The sequence below is a fragment of the Mirounga angustirostris genome, unplaced genomic scaffold, assembly GCF_029215605.1.
Source record: "Mirounga angustirostris isolate CCGP_5_RB_7025 unplaced genomic scaffold, mMirAng1.0.hap1 SCAF_7, whole genome shotgun sequence".
In the NCBI taxonomy this organism is placed as follows: domain Eukaryota; kingdom Metazoa; phylum Chordata; class Mammalia; order Carnivora; family Phocidae; genus Mirounga; species Mirounga angustirostris.
This window is the reverse complement of record NW_026991715.1, coordinates 121,929,555-121,952,527: the sequence shown is the minus strand read 5'-3', so window position 1 is coordinate 121,952,527 and position 22,973 is coordinate 121,929,555. Positions and strand designations below refer to the sequence as shown.

The 22,973-nt window shown below is 39.8% G+C and overlaps 1 protein-coding gene and 1 pseudogene across 1 annotated transcript in view; one reads left to right on the top strand and one right to left on the bottom strand.

The window, feature by feature from the left end:
* Window positions 1-1,634: 1,634 nt before the first annotated feature.
* The window catches only part of PLCXD3 (phosphatidylinositol specific phospholipase C X domain containing 3), a 205,800-nt gene continuing 184,461 nt past the window's right edge, over window positions 1,635-22,973 (bottom strand). Inside the window, exon 3 of the mRNA XM_064596755.1 lies at window positions 1,635-1,954. Within this exon, the coding sequence (XP_064452825.1) occupies window positions 1,933-1,954 (22 nt within the window). The 3' untranslated portion in view covers window positions 1,635-1,932. The remainder of the gene's footprint in view (window positions 1,955-22,973) is intronic.
* On the top strand, window positions 1,947-5,357 carry LOC135365437 (small ribosomal subunit protein eS4, X isoform-like; annotated as a pseudogene).

The following is a 22,973-nucleotide window of genomic DNA, read 5'->3' as shown; positions in this document are numbered from 1 at the left end:
TAAATACAAATTTTAGGTAATATATCTGAACAATATTTACTCGTTTTAAGGTCATACGAATTCCTCCAAGTTCACATTCAAATCAAGGATGAGCTTCCCTCAAGGTTTGCCTTTGGTGCTGTCTTGTCTTATTTCTCATCACCATCATCCCTTCCAAATTTACCTGTGGCTCCCCTCCTCTGGGATCTCTCAGCTGTTTTTCTCTAAGCACTGCCTGGGGATCCGGATCTTGTGTGATAGATCCTCAGTGTATAGTGTCCTTATTTTTACAACCTACAAAGATCTGAACTTCTAAGAAATTTTTCTTAATTTTCTCCTCTGTCAAAAATCTTGCCTCTCTTTATGGCTTTGGATTCAAGCTACCTAATCTTTTTTTTTTTTTTTTTTAAGTTACCTAATCTTAATCAAACTTGTTACAGTGCTCATTAGGGGTCAGTATGTCCCATTTCCAGGATATATTTCTATGTTTAGCAAAGGTCATCTGGAGCCATAACACATAAGCTCAAATACAGATGGGACTCCCCTCCTCCAAAATCATGGCACAAATGCATGCCATTGCTCCCAACAAGGACCAAAAGAGGCAACATAGATGGTTGTATTATTCATCCCCATCACTGGAAAACAGCATGAAACACCTGTGTTTTCTAATGTATGCTTGTGAAGTTATGGGGTAGGGGCTCAGCAAAAACATTCATAGTGACGATAGTCAGACTATTCATTTCCCTCTCATAACATAAACCAGAATCAAGTCACTGGAAGCCAATTTTGAATCTGAGGCTGATAATGTTTCCTGTATCCTGGTATTAATTTTCTCCCCAGCATGTGCTCAACGAAGATAAGTCCTGTGAATAATTATCTGACTGCATAAAACCATTAGGCCAGGGTCCAATGAGGTGCCACAGCTGTGCTAGGGACCAGACAGCAGAGAAAGAACAGCACTCAGGGCTTTCTTCACCATACATCTCCACCATGACTAGTGTAGTAGAGAGAACACAGGACCCAGAGTGGGGTGGTCCCAATTTTCCAGGGTAGGTCATGAGACACCAAGGGTGTAGGAGCCAACAGATGAAGTCATCTAAGAAAAGAGCCAACAGGACTGTTCTAGGCTATGTAGTTCCTAAAACCTGGAGGTTGAGATTATTCTTTTAGTCTCTCCTCATGTGGAAGGGATGCAACCAAGATGTTACAGTTAACTTGAGCCTCTAAGATAAAGCCAAAGTGTAGGAGAAGCTTGACGATTCCTAAGCGTATACTCTGAAGTTCTTTCTCTGGAAGCATTTGCAGTAGGTTAAACCAAACCAACTCCTTAGAACATGTGTAAGTCTCTCTTAGAAAGGGCTGGGGGTTGGCCGATGTGCTGCTACTTGTATCAGTCCTCTGACCAAATTGCAATGTTTTGTTTATTTAATTAATGGCTTTCTTCTCATTAGGCTCACTGCCACAACCAAGTGGAGATTTCTCAGCCTGCCAAAGGGATGAGTCTGGACTGTTTGCCTATGCCTTGAGGCTAGCTTTTTGCTTTCTCTCTAATTTTTTAAAAACTGTCTTAAAGACATGACTTTAAGCTACATTAGAACCAGAGGAAAATATCAGCAAAGCCCACTGAAAAGAGTAAGTGAATAGCCTCAGGGGTTTGTGCCCCAAAGGTCAGATTTAATCCAATATCAGTTCTGTCCGGGAGTCAGAATCAGAAGATTTTTGAAAGGTCTAGGTGTTTTCTTCATAATTAGGTCAAGAGTGGTGAGTCTACTCAATGGGGCCTATTTTTAAAATAAACTAAAGCCTTCCTATTCAACTCAAAATACAGGTGGAGTCAGGTTATGTGTATATAACATCAGTACATAAAGGATAAAAGTGAAATATCCATTCTTTCCCTCAGATGATTTGTTTCTGTGACATAAATGCATGTGGTTCCTGAACATTGTTCTGTCTTCAAATCGATTTGGACCGATACCTGAAAAAACAAGAAAACACAAGAAAGACCACAGTAAGATAAGGAGTAGATGTTTCGAGGAAAGTGCGAACAAATATGAAGAAAATTTAGGAAGATTTGATGGCCCTTAATGGAAGAGAAAGAGCAGAAAGACGGATGCACCGCTCAGTGCTGCCCTGAGGGGTGGCTGGCTCCTACTAGTTTCTGCTCTAGTCTACAGTATGTCTACACAAATCTTTCCTTAACTTAGACAATTTTGAAGAAAACATCTGTGGGCAGAAAACAATGGCTCAAGGAATTTCCATAGCAAACCATTTTGATACCAACAAAAATCACTGGAGCAAACATGGAAGTCTCATCCCTTTTGTCTGACTTTCATTAAGACAAATTGAATGTTTACTGATCACCCAGGGCATATCTATGTAGTCCAATTGAACTGCCTGAGGGGAAAATGTCTTTGTGAATGAGCGGGCAGGAGAGATTTTGGAAGCTTCTCTCTGATGTATAGCAAATATCAGCACTTCTTTTTGGAGGAGAATAGCTTTAATTGCATCCTTGCATTCATCAAAAATGAGAATACAATTTTCTGAGAATATTTCGGCAAATCTCTTGCATTTAGACATGGGCACTGCCTGGGAATCAGAAAGCTAGACTCTGGTTTAGTTTGGGTAAGGCTGTCTGGGACCTTAGAAAAGGCTGCTGACCCCTTGGCTTCATCTTTCCCATCTGTAAAATGTGGAGATTCACAAGTATTTTTTTTTTTTTTTACTTAGAAGAATTTTAAGATCCCTTATAGTGCCAATATTCTAGAAATCTGTGCCCCTTCCAGACAGCTCAGAGAAAGAAAACCATGTCTCTAGCACATGTCTTGTTCATTATAAGTAATAAAAAATTAGGATAATACCATGGTTTGAGTAACAAAGAAATTTTTGTCTTTGTGAACAACTGTGTTTTTTAAGCTTACTCCAGTTGAGAATTGTAGAGCAAGTGGAAATAGAACTTGTAACAGTATGTCCTAGTGTTTCTCTAGTTCAAATTTCCTCCACGACCAAAGAAGTATGTGTCAACATATCACTATATAATTTCCAAAAGTTGTGAAGTAGACAGATTAAAGTTCTTTTTATCAAAACAGCACAAAAGTTCTGAAGAAGATAAACAACATGCAATAAATTGGACAGGGCTCTGGAATTTAGCACCTCAGTCGGGGGAGAGATGATGGACTAAAACGTCTTTATAGGCAAGCAGGTCCATGAAGTGTGGATCATGTTGGCCTGGCCTGCCTTTGCCAATGACAAGCTGTGTGATGGAAGACAAGTCCCTTAGGCTCTCTGTTTCCCAAATTCCTTGTCTATAGAAGAAGGGATTGGAATGGATATATTCCCAACCACTTTCAGTCTTAGAGTCTTATGACTCTGTAAGAAGAGATTAAAATGCCATTAATTAAAAATTAATAATGTAAACAAATTGCACAGACACATATTTTAAATCCTTAAGGCAATAAATTTTTCAAAGATACTCATTTACATATAAATTATTTATAAGTTAATTAAAACTAACAGGGTCATGTGACCTTAGATATGAAAGAGACCTTAGCAGTCAGTACCAACTGTTATAAAACTGCATCATAATTGTTTGTGAATGTGCCCCTTTCCTTGTGCATTCTTTGAGGAAATAGTCTTGTGTTTCTTTGTATCATCAGTACTTAGACCAGTACAGATAGAGGGTAGACACTAAGTAAAGATTAATTAAATAAATTTTGCAGATAAAGAACCAGGAACTCTGAAAAGGCCCGCTAAGCTGCGTGAACTCACACAGGTATCTAGATTGGAGCTTCTGCCTCTTCTGAGACCTAATCCAGGGAGAGCTTGTTCTTTTTTAAGGCCAAATTGAGAAGTTTTTTTCAAAAAGTGTCATTGGCAATGGCATCTTTTCCATGAAAACAGGTCTTTTAAGGACTTTAAGGCAGGCCAAATAAAATTAAAGGGACAATAAGGCACAGAATAAATATCCAATAACTATTCATTGATTGATTTAAACTTGAATCAAATTACTGTATCTTCTTTGAAGTAATTATTTATCTTTTCACACCTAGTGCAGCCATGGCTTGTGGTCCCAAGAAGCATCTGAAGCTTGTAGTAGTTCCAAAACAGTGGATGCTGGATAAACTGACTGGTGTGTTTGTTCCTCACCCATCTACTCGTCCCCATAAGCTGAGAGAGTGTCTCCATCTCATCATTTTCCTAAAGAATGGACTTAAATATGTTCTAACAGAGAATGAATTAAAGAAGATCTGTTTGCAGTGTTTTATTAAGACTGATGGCAAGGTTCAAACTGATATAACCTATCCTGTTGGTTTTATGGATGTCATCAGCACTGACAAGACTGGGGAGAATTTCCACCTGATCTATGACACCAAGGGTTGCTTTGCTCTTCATTGGATTACACCTGAGGAGGCCAAGTATAAGTTGTGCAAAGAGAGAAAGATCTTTGTGGGGACAAAAGGAATCCCTCATCTGGTGATCCATGATGTTCACACCATCTGCTGTCCTGATCCCCTCATCCAGGTGAATGACACCATTCAGATTGATTTGGAGACTGGAAAGATCACTGATTTCATCAAGTTTGACACTGGTAATCTGTGTATGATAAGCAGATGTGCTAACCTGGGAAGAATTGGTGTGATCATCAGCAGAGAGAGACACCCTGGTTCTTTTGATGTAGTTCACGTGAAAGATGTCAATGGCAACAGCTTTGCCACCCAGCTCTTCAACATTTTTTTTTTATTGGCAAAGGCAACAAACCATGGATTTCTCTTCCCCGTGGAAAGGGTATCTGCCTCACCGTTGCTGAAGAGAGAGACAAGAGACTGGCAGCCAAACAGAGCAGTGGGTGAAATGGTCTCTAGATGACATGATTAGAAGTCTTTATACTTAATTAAAGATAATACAACATGATAAAAAAGTAATAAAGTTATATTTTTGTGGTAACTATTCCCAAGACGATCACCTTCATTTCTTCTTTGCCAACATCACATGCCATCAAAGGATGAAGTCTATTTCTCCACACCCTTGAATCAGCCTGATCAGCCTGTCACTGCTTTGACCAAAAGAGCACAGTGAGAGTGACACTCCATCAGTTCTGGTCCTGATCTTTAGGATGATGATGGCTTTTGCCTTGGTCTCTTGGATCCTGTAGCTGTCATACATAAAGTTCAGCTTCAGTGCTGAAGAGGTCCTGAGACTACACAGAGAAGAGAAGAGTCCAGCTGTGCCTGGCCTTTCAGTATCCCCATCCAGCCACCAGGTGTGTGAGAAAGCAGTCTTGAACTGTCCAGAATAGCTCAGTTTCTAGCTAAATGTCACAAAGTGACCAGAGTGGATAACCCATGCAACAGATGAATCACACAGTTGAGTCCTACTTGAATTTGTGGTTAATAAAATTTGAGATATAATAAAAGGTTGTTGTTTTAGGCCACTTAATTTTGGGGTCGTATATTTGCAGCGATAAGTAACTGAATTCTTTGTTTAAAAGTTATATAGTTCTACATTTTCTGTAAATGAAACTCTATTCTTATCACCTACTCTTACCCCAGATTAACACAGTTTAGAAAGATTTAACAGTGCTGACCAATTGAAGTTTTGCTATGGTAAGAATTTCCCCAGGATGTCAACATTAGGGAAAGCTATAGTTTCTTTTACAGCAAAGAAATTCATTTTAATGGGATCCATAAGATGGATAAGCTATAGCATCAATAGCATCAATTTCTATCCCCATAAATGTAGCTTTACTTTGTATAGAAAAGTTAGTTGAAACAGTAAAAATCTGCCTAGCACAGGTATATGTGTTTGACAAAAAGCATCTTGATAGAATGACTGTCATTTGTAAAATGAGTAATATCATTCCCTTTCTTCCCCTTTTACTAAACCCTGATTTACTATTTCCGCATTCACTTCAAGTACCTCATTCACTTACGTATGGATTCCTTCAGAAAACCTTTACTGAATCCCTACTGCGTTCCTGACATGATCCTAAGCGCTGGTGAAGAAACTATGATGACTAAGAGGTAGAACTGTAACTCAAGAGGCAAGCATTCTATCAGGGAAGACAAGTGCACTACTAAACAGGGCCCACGGGTATAATAAGTGCTAAAATGGCAGTAAGCACGAAGGAGAATGGGAACTCAGAGATGGGCAGCAGTGCCTACAAAAGTTAAGGGTGAAATTTCCAGAAAAGGTGAAGTTGGATGGCAAAAGATAAATTTTTCAGACAAAGGAAAAAAATTTGCAGACAAAGAAATGGTAAAGGACATTTCAGGCAGAGAGAATGACATTTGCAAAGGGAGGAAAAAGTGGGGCAAAAATGGCAAAAATTCTGTTGTGGACGTAGCAAAGGACTGATGGGGGAGGGCAGGGGACTAACAAGAGATAAATAATGGACCATGGTAGAGATGGGTTGGGGGGCACAAAGTGAAGAACTCTTATGCCATGAACTCACAGTCATTTGGCCTTCACCAGTGCTCCTATGAGGCCTACTGGGTGGGGAGCACGCCCACCGCCATCCACAACTGATTAGACAAGAAGCGTACACCTGGCCCCAAATCAGTTCATCCTTTGGTTTGACTGTAATCAAGCAGATTCTCTATCTCAGACATTTGCCTTAGGAGATCTGCCTGACTCTACGGTAGCGCGCACTGGATCAAATGGCCGTGTAGATGTGGGGTCAGCTCTGACCTCCTGGCAAGCCAGAGCCACAAGCCAGTTAATACTTCAGGGCATCAGCAATGCCACAGGCCTTACAGAGTCTGTAGGTAAGAAAATGGAGCTGGCATACTGAGAGAGGCAGAAGTGAAGGGGCAGGCAGGCAGAATGAAAGCGAGAGTGAGAGTGAGAGCGAGAGAGACAGAGAGAGACAGAGACCCATGAAAACAGCCACGGGTAGATAGTTTCTGAGAGGAGGGTGTGGGAGTGCACAATTAGGCCAAACGCGGTAGAGACGTCAGGCACATGAGAACCTGGTTTTACCCATCAGATTTGACAGTTGTTACTGACCTCAGAAAGAACGCAGTCTCAGAAGACATGTGCCTAGAGTCTGGACACTATTATCAGGAGTTCTGAGGCTACAGTGTGAAATAAGGTGAATGAAATAGGACAGATACTGATGACTTATCCTATCAACCGGTGGGGTCGTGGGAGACAGCTGCAAGGATGAGGGGATTCAAAACACGTCCAGACGAGGCCACCCCTCTCATATTTCTGCTAATTTGAGGAGAGGAATCCAACTCTGCATTCTTCTGAGATCTGCTGCCTTCCCTTTCGTTAATGATCACAACCGACGTTGCTAACGTTCCACTCATTTCGCTAGTGCACAACTCAGCAAGTCCCCACTTTGCCTAATTACTGTTCATATATTCAAAGACTGGATGCAGGACTTCAGAAAACTTTACCTCTTAAAGAAACTTGGGTCACCTGGGCCACAAAGAGATTGAGCAAAGTGAACTTGTATTGAGTTTTTTCTAGCACTGGGATCTTTAGAGCGTGATTACGCGCCACGTAAAGAGTAGAACAAATGTCGACAACATTACAAGGCTCATTATCTTGTTGCTGGCACAGCAGTTGATGCCTTACCCACAACAGTTTGTGGTTTCCCTTTTGTCTGGTGATACTGTCTCCCAACAAAGAGCAGGGAGAGCGGGTATGCCGAGCAGTCCATAGGAGCATCGGTCGTGTAAGAGGGTCCGTGAGCCGTTGGAGCTCGCTGCTTGCTCTAATATTGCATTCCCAGTACTCACCCTCAAAGGAGCGAGCACCTCAAATCTTTCAGGAAAACAGCTCTTGCCTTTAGAACAACAGTAGACTTACTGTCCACCTGTTCTGAAGGAGAAAGAAGAAAAAAATAGGCAATGAGTAATGACCAAAGGAAGGGAAAAAACCATCCGCAAAAGAATGTCCTGTGAGAAAGCTCAGAGCTGAGTTTTATTTGCTTATTACGGGCTGAGATATAAAGGGAGTTTGAAGAGTAGAGCTGCCTTCTCTGGGTAATATATTAGCCAGATACATCAAGGCTGATCGTCTTTGCTTACCGCGGGGGTGCACCAAGGCACACACTATCCCAAACTTCTAACAAGATCAGCATCTTTAGACCTTAATAACTGGACTCAAGTCACTTTTGAAAAGAATGCTGGGGAGTTGGATCGTTAAGGCTCTGTTTATTACAGCACAATTCTCACATCCTCTGGATATCTTTTTATCAGATCTGCAGTCTGTTCTGCTACAACATGTGTTTTTAAATGCAAATCAACTAATACGCAATTGGTAATTAGGGGAGTGAGGGCAGCATAACACAGAAAACAAATTGGACCAAACATGGTTTTTCCCAGTGTGTTCATTGCCTGAAGTGATCAACTGTGTAAGCTTTTTCACAGTTAAACAAAACAAAACTTTAATGGTATCTGAAGAGTTTGAAAAAAAAAAAAAAGCTGAAAAGGCTCTAAATATCTTCCTTCAGTTGAAAGAAAGGGGCTGGTTTAGTAGCCTCAACTACCTACTGTATTGTCCCCTAGGCTAAACTATACCTGAGGAAACTGTAAATGGAAGGTTGATAACCTGGGTTGGTATTTTCCTGTATTAAAACAAGACAACAACAAAAAACAAAAGACCTGTATCTCCGGGGGAAAGCTTGAGTTCCAGGCTTTGAGACATCAAAGGGCAGGGTGACAGATTTTCATGGCAAAGACTAGTGGGGATTTAGCTCAATCTTAGTATCTTCCAGATTCTTATCATTTTTCTTAGTGCCCTCAGTAAAAGTGCCATGGCTTTTGCGGATCTGCTCCTAACCCTGTTTTTTCCAATGAGTGCTGTTATGTTTAGTGTGTGATTTCACAAGAAGTGAAGAATGTGTATGTACAGTCATCTGGCAGAAACACCTGTGCTAAGATTTTTCTGGAATAACATTTGTGTAAGACCTATAAAACACCAGACATTTTCTACACATTTTACATACATTATCTCATTCAATTCTCACAACTTAATGAGGTCGGTTCTATTACTATCTCGTCTTTACCAATGAGGAAACTGAGATCCAGAGAGAATAAATGGAGAGCAGAATAATGAGTGTTCCAAGTGGCTACGCGTCTGGGATGGGTAGGAGGGAGAGGTCCTATTCTTTAAGTTATACTGGTGGGAGGGCTCTCTTAAAAAGTGAGTTTGCTGGGAAATCAGATTCTGTTAGAATGAGGCTATTATATACAGGTAGCATATAACCTTACCTGATGAGAACTGGCTTTCAAGCTTTTCCACATATGTTTATATACATAGCCAATTTCCCCTTTAACTCAGTGAGGTACTTACTACACTTTTCAAGATTTTAATCAAGTTGTCAATACATATTCCATATGAAGCAATGCAATGCTGTGTGTAATGGACTGTAGTTACTGTACTGGTTATTCTGGTAGGAGTTAATTAATTACAACTTCCCATCTTCCTTCCCTGTTCCCTCCCTTCCTCCCTTCCTTCCTCGCTCTCTCCCTCCCTTTCTCCCTTCCTCCCTTCCTTCCTCGCTCTCTCCCTCCCTTTCTCCCTCTCTCCCTTCCTCCCTCCCTCCCTCCCTCCCTCCCTTCTTTCCTTCCTCCCTCCCTCCCTCCCTCCCTCCCTCCCTCCCTGCCTTCCTTCCTTCCTTCCTCCCTCCCTCCCTCCCTCCCTCCCTTCCTTCCTTCCTTCCTTCCTTCCTCCCTCCCTCCCTCCCTCCCTCTCTTCCTTCCTTCCTTCCTTCCTTCCTTCCTTCCTTCCTTCCTTCCTTCCTTCCTTCCTTCCTTCCTTCCTTCCTTCCATCCCTCATTCCTTCCTCTTACATTAGGTCAGCACAAGATCAGTCCAGACATGGAAAATGGAGACCCCGTAAACCTCTTGTACACAAGCTTTTAAAAGGCTCAGTTGCTTACTTTTCTACATATGAAATTGCCGCTGATAAAGAAATTCTTTCAGAAATTGATTTAATGAGAGTAAATGAGATTTTAATGGTAAACAGGCATTGTGTAAGCTGCCTAAGACACGGGCTTCAGTCACTAGCAGAATGTAATAGGTGATATTATCCTCAGCTGCCTTTCTGTGCATCTGAAGATGAGTAACAACCCTTCTTGTTTTCGTAACGAGTTCATAATGCAAAGAAGTACTATAGGAGTCTGCCGCGTCCCCTGCTAATTGTATTCTGGGGCTCTGAAAGGAGAAAACTTCATCATCGAATTACCATTTTATTTGAAATTTCACAACGAGGAAAGAATGTATAAAAATGGAGAAGATAATGCCTGTAAATTTATAAAGAAAGAAAAATGTGACATTGCCTTTTATAATTCTCCTTTTCATTCTTTTGTAACAAAAATGCTTTTCTGTTTTGGGGTGTTTTTTTTTTTTCCAAATTTTCTTTTTGGTGCCAAGTACCTGAGGCTTAGTTATAGTTCCTCTTTTGAGAACAAATTTGGATTTTAAAGCATCCCAGCAGATGCAGATCAGTGTTTAACAAAGTGTGAGCTAAGGACCATACCTATCAGAATCACCTCAAGTGCTTGTTAAAAAAAGTGAATTCTTGGTGCTAAGATCTATTTACTGAATTAGAATATTCATTGTGGGGTTCTAGGCCTCTACATTTTAACAAGGACCTTATGTCTTTTACACACACTAATGTTTAGTATGCATAAAATTTAGTTTTAAATCACTGACTTAGAAAATTTAGAGAACTCACATAAGTGTAATTGTTTCAGCCAAACAAAACAACCATTGATTGATTATTGGTTATTATAGATCCCAAGTTTTTCTCTGACACTTTGTGGATAGCCTTCGTTTCTTCATCCAAATTGAATCAAGAGAATTAAATAATCCACTCAGTCAATTGAAAACCAAGGACCAAGTCAATAAATCAAAATCCAATTGTGTAAGCAATCTCAGAAGTCTTATTTGACTGAAAAATGACATTTAAAACACCTATACACAAAGTTTGTCAAGATAATTGAATTGATTTAGGAGTGTGGGAGCTGCCTTAAAACAACCACCACCATTAAGATCAGAGATATGTTTACATTTATCCTAAAAATCTTCACTTGCAAATAGTGCAGGTCACTGGAGACCTATATGTTGCTAAATCTAAGAGACTCTTTTCAGTACCTAATTTGCTTGACTTTTCAGCAGTCATTTGACATTGCTGACTACTCCTTCCTTTTTGAAACAGTCTCATCCCTTAGCTTCTGTAAGTCCACCCTGTGTGAGTGAAAGTGATGCTTCTGCTATAGTAGATAAACACCCAAATATTGGTGGCTTAACACAAAAGAAGTGTCTTTCTCACTCATATAAAGTCCAATAGTGTTTTCCCCTAAGGGATGAGGAAGGTTTCGGGCTTCCTCTTGGGGTTGACACTGAGCCATTAGATGGAGAAGAGAGAGATCATTATGGGAGATTTTTGTGCACCAGCTTTGAAAGTGGTCTTCATCAACTTCTGTTCCCATTCCATTAGTGAGAGCTCAATCATATGGCAACATTGAACTTCCTGGGAGGCTGGGGAGAATGCTCTAGAAGGAAGAGGAGACAGATGGGTGCTCAGATAACAATCTTTGCTAAACGAATTCTTCTCATTTTTTCCTACCTCTTTGCGTATTCTTTCTCAGATGCATTTGTGACTCTGTTCTTTCCTCAATCCTAGAACATTGACTTACCTCATGGTGCTGTTCTAAGTCTGCTACTCTTTTTGGTCTCCAAACTTCCCCTGGTCAATATCATTCTTTGAGATTGCTTTAATGGATGTCTCTAGCCCAGGGAGCCCCCAAAGCAAAGTCCAATCGCTACTGAAACTCTACCCATCAACGTCTCAAAGGTACCTCAATGTCAAACGTGCATAAGTGAACTTGTCAGTTCCATCATTTCTCCTTCCAGTCTTTCTTGACACAATAAATTGCCCAAGTCAGAGGCTCCCTGACTCCCCAGTGTTTCCTCACATCATTCAATCAATCATTAACCCTCAGGATTCTAGTTGCTAATTATCTTTTAAATCTAGTCATTTCTCTCCATCTCCATCTCCTATAACCTGATAAAGTGCATCATTTTATTATTTTTTTTTACTCCGTCCTGGTTTCTACCCACAGTCCTGCTCTCCCCAATCCACACTGCCATCAGAGTCACTTTTATAAAATTGAACTATGGTTATATATTCTGTCTGCTTTTAATCTTTCAATGGCTTCCTTATGTTCCTTGGACAATAAAATCCAAGCCCTTTAACATGGTTTATGTGTCCTTCATAATTTAGTTCCATTCACCCCTTGACCTCCAGCTCCTTCCCCCTCACTCTTTCCCTTGAACATCCTATTTTCTTTTGGTTATTTTCTAAGGTATGTCATTCTTTTTCCTTGGCACCTAGCTGCTCCCTTCATTTGGAACACTTTTCCCTGACCTCTTTCAAAGTCTAAGCCCAAGTCATTTTTCAGGTCTCAGCTAAAAATGTCACTTCCTTTTGGAGATCTATAGTAATTCCTTAGTTTAGATTAGAAGTCCCGCTTATGCTCCTGTGACACCTTGGATTTTGTTGTTATTTTCTTGGTTAAAATGTTTATATACTCCATTGTTCAGCAGTCCTCATGAAAGCAGTAGCTGTATCTGTTGTATTTACTACTATATCTCCAAATTTCTTAGCAGGCCCATTAGGAAATTTGTCGGTGAATGAATAAAGTTATTGAGAAACTTGACCAGCTTCTATCATATTTCTACAAATTCTATGACGCAAATGGCTACTTATATGTCATAGTTAAATTCTCTATGAAACAATTTTCCAGAAGTCCAACTTCTGATGGCATTTTGACCTAGCACCTCCAATCACATTCTCTAATGAGAAGACCCAGGCTGCTCTTTGCTTACATGCCTTTATTCATTCCCATTATGATCAACATCCTCAACAAACTCCAGCAAAGCCAGGGAATGATTTCCCTAATACCTCCCAGAGGAACCACAATAAAGGAAATCAGAGAGACATCTGTGCATTGTTTATACCTCCATGATCCTTTCTCGAATTGTAAATTACTTGACAACAGCTAGGCAAGAGAGAAAGGAGAGCTATTCTATTTGAAAAAGGAGGTATGAACACAATAACCAATTCAGTGCTTTGAAGCTTTATCATTCCTTGAGTTCCTAGACCCAATTTCAATGTGTGGAGGGAATGTTTCTCATACCACCAACAAGCGGTTCTTGGACACCAGCAGTGTGTCTGAAAATTCAACTCAACTCCCCAGCTCTCTATGGGGAGATAGCATCAGGTTCCACAGGTTAAAGATTCATTCCTATAAGACCACAAATCCTCTTCCCTGCCCCCATTTCAAATGTCAGTCATAAGCCCAGGTAGTTACCTGTACTTCTGACTAACCGGCTATAAATCAAAGGTTCCCATGACGTCCTCTTTGGGTTCAATTGATTTGCTAGAGCAGCTCACAGAAACTCAGAGAAGCATTTTACTTACCAGACAATTGATTTATTATAAAAGGCTATAACTCAGGAATAGCCAGATGGAAGAGGTGCACAGGGCAAGGCACGGGGAAAGGGTCTGGAGTTTCCATGCCCTCTTCAGATGCACCACTCTCCCAGCAGCCCCATGTGTTCACCAACCTGGAAGTGTCACCAGCAAGACCTCTACTCCCTGCTTCCTCTTCACAGGAAGGTTAACCTTATCTTTTGGGGCAAACAATAGCAAGAACACCGGCTGGCCTAGACCAGTTTGAGCTTAACCACTGACTCACCCCTGTGCAGATGGACTCTGGAGTGTCCCACAGTTACCTCTACCTCACTGTAATGTTAAAATCTCCCAAGGAGAAGCACAAACCTCTTTAACATAACATACAATGTATATATGAGCATGTTTCCTTAAGACAGATGAGCGACCTTATACCCACCTCTACATGTGATGACAAGGATTCCCTTCTAAATATTCATTCTAAACCCTAAATAAAAAGAATCTGTTCACCCTTGCTCAGGGAGTCAAGTTCAGGGCTTTGGAAGTTAATCCCAATGATCTCCAGCCCCTCTGCCGTTACCAGGGATCTGAGGGTGGGACTGAAAGTTCTAACCCTCTAATCATATGATTGGTTCTTCTGGCAACCAGCCCATCCCTAGGTGGGATTCAAAAGTCACAGCATTAACATAACGAAAGATTTCTATTGCTTTCATCTCTTAGGATATTCCAAGGGTTATAGGAGCTCTGTGCCAGGAACAGGACAAATATAGATTAATATATATAATCTATAATCTATTCTGTATATACATTAATATTAACAAATTGTTATTGGATGAAGCTTTTTAAAAATAGGTATCTGCCTAGTCATTTATTCCTCAGCTTGGTTCTTCCATATAGAACATTTTTTTTTTGGCACTCAATCTGATTTTAAGATGTTATCAAAACCACTCTTCAAGGCTGGTTAAATATAAATTTCTTTATACCTTTTTGTTTATTGACATGTTGAATGTAACAATTTCCATTATAATATAAAACTGATTCCAGTTAAATTTGAGAACTTAGTATGTTCCAAGGGTGGGGCAAAATGCTCTACATGCAATCTTGAAATCTTTCTGGATTTTGGAAAAAATATCTGCATGATGTATTTTTTTAATTTATTATATTTTATTGTATTTAAATTCTTGGGAAACTGACAATCCACTTAAAGACTAATTAGACTATTTTTTTCTGATTTAGAGTAATTGATTAATAACACAAACCCATGTTTGGGTGCCTGGGTGGTTCAGTTGGTTGGGTGTCTGACTCTTGGTTTTGGCTCCGGTAGTGTTCTCTGGGTGTGGGATCGAGCCCTGTGTCTGGCTCCATGCTCAGTGGGGAGTCTGCTTAAGATTCTCTCCCTGTGCTTTTCCTCCCATTCGTGCATGCTCTCTCTCTCTCTCCCCCAATCTCTCTCTAATAAACAAACAAACAAATAAATAATCTTAAATAATAAATAATCTTAAAAACAAAACCAAACCCATGCCTTATGGATGTCATGTAACAGGATGGCAAGTGGATTGTGGAGTCAGATTTTAGGCCCTGAGCACTCAGTGATAAGACCAGGTCTTCTGGGAGATAGCCAACCAGGAGAGCTGCTGAATTTTCTTTGACATTTTAATCAGCATGCCCTATTTTCATTGCTGTCGGAATGACTCTTTGTTGACCAATGAAGGAATGAGTTAGTTCCTCCTTCATTCAAAAGGAACGGAGCAGTCAAAAGACCAAGTACCACAATAAACCAGGAAAGAATAACAATTAAACACAAGTGGCTTAGAGAGGAGAATGTAAAGGGGGATGTAAAAGTTCAAATAAGAAGAGTAGATTAAGTGTGAGTATGAGCAGATCTCTTTCTGTGAAGAACAGGGAACTGGCAAGAGGGATTTAAATTAGCAATTAATTTCAGTTTGGCCTTGAGTCCCCACTATATGTCTTCCTGTCACTGTGCTATAGTCCCTGCTTTAGAAGAGCCAACAGTGGGGGATTCTGACGGAAACAAACAGAACATCACTGTCCTAAGGCAAGTGTTGATGGGGGAGTGGACAGAGGTGCCAGTACAATCTAGAAACTTGAACCTATGTCCACAAGAAGCTAAACCTTTTCTCTCTCTGGGCTTTTAAGAGTTTTTTTGGGGGGGGGGGAATACCTTTATTTTGCTCTATTGAGTTATGTTTTCCAAATAATCTGCTTAAGAAAATCTCTGTGTTTAAGTAAGAAATTGCCTGAAGGGAATTTAACTTTATTCTTTTGTTGACAGTAAGTTCAGCAAGATCATTTACTGTGTGCACAACTTTATCCACCCACAAAAGAGATTGCAGTCAGAATATGTTCTCATGAAAACAAGGCTTCTATTTCCTGCATTTATTTATAGAGTGTGGTGAAAATCACCCCACACTTCTCTATGATGTGCTTATACCTGAGAAGTTTCCAGTCTTGGAGGAAGCAAGAGAACAGGTTGGGGAGGGACAGCAGGTGTGTCAACATCAGGTCACTGATTTCAAGATGCCAGCACCTCAGACTGGTTGCAGAGGTGTAACTGTGTAATCAGCAGAGGTTTATTTTCTGTTACTTTATCTGTTCTTTCTAATTAAAAAAACAAAAAAACAAAAAACAAAAGACATCTTTGAAGAGGAGAGGAGATGGTGGCTGTTAGCACATTGCTTTACTATTTTTTTTCCCTGAGACTGTGCCATATAATTGTTTTCCACAAATAGGAATCAGTACTATGGACAGAGGACAGATACCTGGGTTTGAATTTTGGCTCTGCCACTCACTAGCTGTTAGCATAAAAACTCATTTTCCAACATCGATTCACTTAGTACTCATAAATAGCCATGACTTGGGGTTCCCGTGCTCTGTGTCTACAAGGGAAGCAACAGTGTAAGAACTATATTTATAATCTGAATTGTTTTTGTAAATATACATAGGTCTTGTTTGTCTTTGATTTGTTTGGTGAGCAAAGAGAAGATATCCTTTAGCTAAGGGAGACTCAGCAGTTTAGGACTTAAATATCAGTGATTCAAGCCACTGTTCCCTTTTCTTGTATCATTCCTTCCTAAAATGTAATGTCACCTAATCAGCAGATCATACTAAATCCTATAATCATATATTTTTAAAAACACTTTTCAGGAAGTTTATAAAGATGCAGCTGAACTAATTCAGATGGAGGTAAACTACCAGAAGATATGGGAAGGCTGGGGGCAGGGGGAGGGATGGAAATCATTATACCACAGCTTAGGACGAGAATCATTACTGCCAACAACCACAAAATTTAACTCTGCTCTTCACGGTGGACAAAGCCATAAAAAACAAAGGCAGTGAGATATAAAGTAAACTTATTGTGAAAGAAGTAGCCTTTCCTGGCAATAAACTCTACAAGAAACTTATAATTCAAATCCTTATGCAAGAGACAGATGGTTAGATTTGCTGCATAAAACAGGAAAACCCCAAATAAAAATGCTTTGAACAAATGAGCACTATTTCTCTCTCTTGTAAAAGAAGGAATCCCAAGGTTTTTGGAGAATCTTCATGGTGTCACCAAGGACCTGGGCTCCTATTTTCTGGTCCATCATCCTCAAGATCTGTGCTTTCCATCCTCAAATATCTTTTGGTCCAGCACAGCTACCGGAGCTTTGGTTATCACATCTGAGTTTCAGGCTGTCAGCAAGAAGGAGTAAGACACCCAGATTATTTGTCCCTTCCTAATTTAAGAGAATTTTCCAAAACTCTCACATAACCATTTCTGTACCTATTATTTTTATTGGCTCCAATTTAATCATGTGCCACATCATGTAAGGATGCAAGGCTGACTGGGAAGTGTAGTCTTCTTCTGGGTAGGTGTACTCCCCTAAAAATAGTTGATGAGCAACTGGTAGTCTCTGCCACAGACAGGAAATGACAAAATGGACAATGTTTCAATAACCATTTTACATAAAATTCAAATGTGGCCTTTATAGAAATAGTTATCAGAGACCAGGGAACAAAGTCCAATGACCTCAAAATATGGATACATCTACACCACTTTAGCCCAGGTCTCCAGGCTTTCTCAAGAGAAGTGAATGCTGGAGCATCAGAGAAATAATTACATGTTTAATGTGTTGGCTTTAGTTTAAGTAATCACTTCTCTAGGTACCAATCTACTGTTAAAAAATGAAGTTCTTATAGGGAAGACAGAAATCTAGTTAGGAGATTTAATCATCGCAGAGTCTTATATTCCTTTAGCCTCCTAACAGGCAATAGATACACAAATCTTTTGCTTTCGGCCTCTGTAATAACTGTGGGGAAAGTTACACAAATACTTTTGTATTCTGGGTATTTGGAGTTCTCCCTAATTCTTCAGGTCTGAAGAAGATGGATTTGAGCTCCATTCCCTGGAATGTGGAAGACCAGGGCCCTTTCCACGATTGCCGTGAACTCCAGAGGGACTTGTGTTCTCATGGTTACCTCTGGCTTCGGACACCTGCTTCCAACAGTTGGCTCTGATTTTATGAGTTGACTTGCTGTTTTACTCATGTTCTTCCTCTCAGACTGTGTCAACCCTGAGGTAGGACTTGGATCTTTTTCTTATTGTTCACATACACAAAAAAAATGCAACCTCCCCCCCCCAAATTAACTAACAAAAAAACCATACACCTACCTAGACAAGGTAATTTTGTGTGAATAGAAGACTTTCCTGAAGTATGTCAGATTACAAGTGTAGCATCACATATAGACGAACAAATTAAAATTAAACTGTAGACATCTTTGGGGTAAAAAAATCCTTTAGCCACCACATACCCCTGGGAGCTTCTTCCTCATTTCTTCTCCTTCTGATCCCTTCTCAGTCCCATACAACTTGGCTTACTTGTCTGTTCTCATATGTAAGGTAATAAAGCTCTCTTTGGTTATTACCCCCAAAGTTCCCTTTGCATATTCAAGTTCCATCGAACGGCACAGCTTGTTGGCAGTTGTGATCACATGTAGCAGGTTTTGAAGGTGTCATGCTTATACTGGGCTATCTTTGGTCCATGGGCTGTGTTTAGGATTGTAGCAGTGGGAGTGAGAGCCCTCAGAAGGAGGAACTGAGATGAGGTGTGCGAAAGGCAAATGACAGTATCTGCGAGTAAGTACGTGGTAGTCGTTCAGTGTTAGGTGCTATTATTAGAGTAACAATTGTCAATTGGTAATGCTTTTTCTCAGTGAGAAAAATGCTGAGTCTTTCTATTCTTGTGGCTCAGAATAGTTTTAACTTGAACATAGAGGCCTCCAGAATCTGATTTTGTGTATCCTTCCAGAGATGTGTGGTGCATATAGCATGTGACTGTATTTTTTCTCTTCCATTACTAATACAGAGGAAGGCTATTTGAGTCTTCTGTGTCAACACTTCTGTTTATCAAGTAACCTATCTGAAAGTTATGTGCTTCCTTTGTAATAAAAGACAAGGTTGCGATCATCAGAATTGGTTAGAATGCCAACTCATTTTCCTGAGAGATACAAAAGAAAACAGAGAAATAATTTGCTGAAAATGGAGCAATACATATAATTAATTTGATGAGGGTCACTGTTAGAAATCTGGATTTGTTTGTATTATGGAGTGTGGAAGGGCACTGTGACCTACCGGCCTCATCTCAAGGAGACATAACCGAGTAAGAGGATAAAAGCTGAATGGCAATGTGACCTAAGCACAGGAGGAGGATTCTTTAGAGCGATGTTAGACTATAGGTGAGAATTATTGTGTAATAGTCATTTTCAGAACTTCAGGAACTTAATTTCAAAGTTATGTCCAGAAAGAAGAAATGAATAGTCTTTGACCTATTGAGTTCTTGTTATCTATGGCTATGGTATCACTTGTTCCCACTGTAAATTCTAACTCCTCAAACTCAGAAACTGTGCTTTATTTACCCTTGTATTTCTTACCTCGCCTAGTGCTTAGGACTTGGTAGATACCCTATAAAGAGGTGTTGAATGAATGAGTAAATGAGTACATTTATAAATGAATCAACCCTTCAAACAATCTACAGTTTAATTTCTGTACTTTTCAACAATGAGTATTTCCATTTTAGCTTTGGTGAAAATAGAAGAAAAGGCATAACAGTCCAGTTTTTAATATCGCTTTATCACAACATTCCATGAACTATGAGGTGCAATTCTTATGTCAGTTTTGCTAGATTAAGATGTTAATTAAGAAAAATTCATGAGCCTTGGCATTCTTTTCTTAGATGTTCTATCTTCACTTTCCAAAAGGGCAAAATGAACATCTGTGTGTCTGGAACAAAAGACAAATTAAAAATAAGAGCTTAATTAGGCATTAAATTGACATTTTAAACACAATTTTAGTGCTATAGAAGTGGTGAAAAAATCATTTCAAATGTTCTATATTGGGGGAGGTAGATTTTATTGATTAGTTTACTCAAAAGCTGACTAAGTCTGAACAATTAGAATATTAAGCAAAGAACACATATGAAACAAGCTTTTAAAAAATTGTCCATTAAGTATCATGATTGTTGCAAAAAAAAATAATAACACGCTTTGCACAGCTTTGTTATCAGGAGACTTTACATCTGACATTTCGGAAGCAAGGAAAGCGAATGGCTTAAGAAGTTGAAAAGCCAGTTCATCATGATGTCTGACATTTGGGAGCTGATATTATCGTCTATGATTTAAAATTCAGAATTTATAAAGTGCAATCATATAATACTGCCCAGCAACAAAGGTCTTGCTGAAGAATCTGGGAAATAACATACAGTCACAAAAAGCTGAAGGTTTTGAATTTGAATGTTTATTCCTCCCCACCTCACCCCCCAAATTTTATAAAATAATGAGTTCCTACCTTCTGCATTAAGCAAAATTTTGTATAGGGAGATTTAAAAATCTACTATGACCTTTGTCATCATGGTTATGAGTCTTTTCTTGAACACGTATCATGTGATGTTTGTTGATCATTTGTTTGCTTTATTTCTAATCGAAGTATGATAGTGCATGAAAATATATTCGGAGCTCCTATGGGATTCTGCTGAGAATACCAACCACAGCTGTGCTGTTGCTGTGTGCTTATGCATAAGGTTTTCTAGTCCAGAGATTCCGATCTGACAACATCAGGAAGTATTTTCAGTAACAGCTGCATCAGAATATATCCAGTTGGAGAAATTCTTCAGGAACCCCAGCCCCTCAGCATCCTGGGGCCCAGGTACTCTCCTTGGACCTGAACCTGATCTTCCAATTTCTTTTTCATTAAAGGAATCAGCATTAAGATGGAAAAAAGGACAGCCTTTCCTGGTCTGGCATTGATAATCTTGCTGCTTTTCTAAAGATTCGTTTGCTCTGTGCACTATGCTCAGCTTTCTTGTAGTTACTCTTGGATCAGTGAAGCAAAATATTCCCCTTCTTCCTTTCATACAAATACTTCAAGAAAAGATACCCAGTGATTTGTACAATGGACAACTGCAACCATTGCTCCAGGGCAGATTGAGAAAAACTCATATGCTCTGTAGCACAACCCAGAAGTGGCCGTTCATCTACCTTATGGCAGAGGCGTGTGTTTCGTTGCTGCGCTGTGATCTAATTCAGAGGAGAGATAGCTGTGGCATTTTCAATTGATATATAAAAATAGCTGGGTGCACTAGACACTGTCTGACGTCAATGAAATCATTAAAAAGCAGTGACCAGTCTGCAGAATGTCTCTGATTGCAGCTCAGTGTGCAGATACTTCAGCCATATCATTTTTTTCTTTTGACAGACAGCCATCTTTTCTTTCTGTAAGATAAGTTTCATCAATCATTTAGCTAATATGTGGTTAAAGCTCAAGTTCTTTCTATTCTATTCTTATGTAAAAGGTCAGCCACATTTGAGAAGGGTTTATCCTGTGAAGATGGTGAGAATGGATAGCTGAGGACCCTTGGAAATTTCTCGTAGACTTCTAAATAAATGTGAGCCCACAGATTAACTATTATTGTATTGGTTTCCAACCATAGGATTTTGTGCTGAAATCTTTGAAGGTGACTGATGCAGGAAGTCACTGGACAGTAACCGATATGGTACTGAGGACACTTACAAATTCTTTCTGAAAGGTAAAACTCTTACCAGGAACCAGATATGAATACCAAAATGCCAGATTGGGTCTGGCTCAGGAGTTTTCCAAATCTGCTATCCTGTAAGAAGGTCTGCTACCTTTCCCTCCAATACTGAGTCCCTTCCCCATTCCTCACTATCAAGCTAAAGTCTACCAGTCCTGCAAATCACCCTGGAGTCTTGCCCAACCACTCTGCCATCATATTATCTTTCCTCTTCCTGATCAAACTACTCCAGCCCATAAACTCATTCTGACCTTTATAAAAGGTCACTTTCACTTTCACTTTCACAAAAGAATGCTCTCCTGACCTCTGTTTCCCTTCACTCCATCTTTTACCATACCTCAGTGCAATTCTTCTAAAATACCAGTCTGGTTTTGTTAACTCCTTCTTTAACAATCATCAATGTCTCCCTATGTGAGAGCTCACCAACCTGTATGCCTTTTATTTATTATTTTTTTAAAAAATTTATTTATTTATTTGAGAGAGAGAATGAGAGAGAGAGAGAGAGCACAAGAGGGGGGAGGGTCAGAGGGAGAAGCATACTCCCTGCTAAGCAGGGAGCCCGATGTGGGACTCAATCCAGGGACTCCAGGATCATGACCTGAGCCAAAGGCAGTCGCTTAACCAACTGAGCCACCCAGGCGCCCCCCCACCCTCCCGCATGCCTTTTAATCAGATGAATTCGTCCATGTCCTAGCCAGAGCCTATTAAATGAATCTGTTGTTCTCCAGCTCTTGGGACCCTTTATTTTACTCTACCCTTGCCTTTTTGTCATCAATCCTTTCCTGCAACCATTTGCTTTGTGATACACTTCATCTATAGTGCTCATCCCTCACACTTGACAGATTTGGCTTTCTTAATGTTGAACAGTTGTGTTCTCTTTTGAACTTGGTTTGTAATAATGCTATGACAACTTAGGGCACCATTCTAGAGGTTCCATGTCCAGACGAGGTTCCACCTGGAACATGGCTCACCTCCCTTTTGGGAATAGATCAGATGCTCCCTTATTCCTTGCAGGATAAATCCTGTGGCACATTACACAGAACCCCAATCTGCCATTCCAGACTCTTTTTCCACCAGTTCCCACCATATACCTGTATATCAGCCACTGAGCCCATCACAAACTTTCATTTTTCCATTCTTTTGCCAAACTAAGCCTTATGCTCATAAAGCCCTTCCACCATTTACAATTTGGCACACTCACCCTTTAATATTAAACTCAGATATCTTTACTCCAACCAATTTATTTGATCCCATTTACATGTTCCCATGGAATTTCCAATGGAAATGCATATTTATTTTTAGTACTTATGTGGTTATCTGTTTTTTCCCTAAAACTTGACTTTCTACAATGTAAGAAACTAAATTTTATTCTTCTCTATATCTTGAGATACAGATACAACACAGGGTCTGTCAAATGATGGTTCCTCAACAAGTGTTTATTGACTGAACACATAATTTATACCATATATTTGAACATA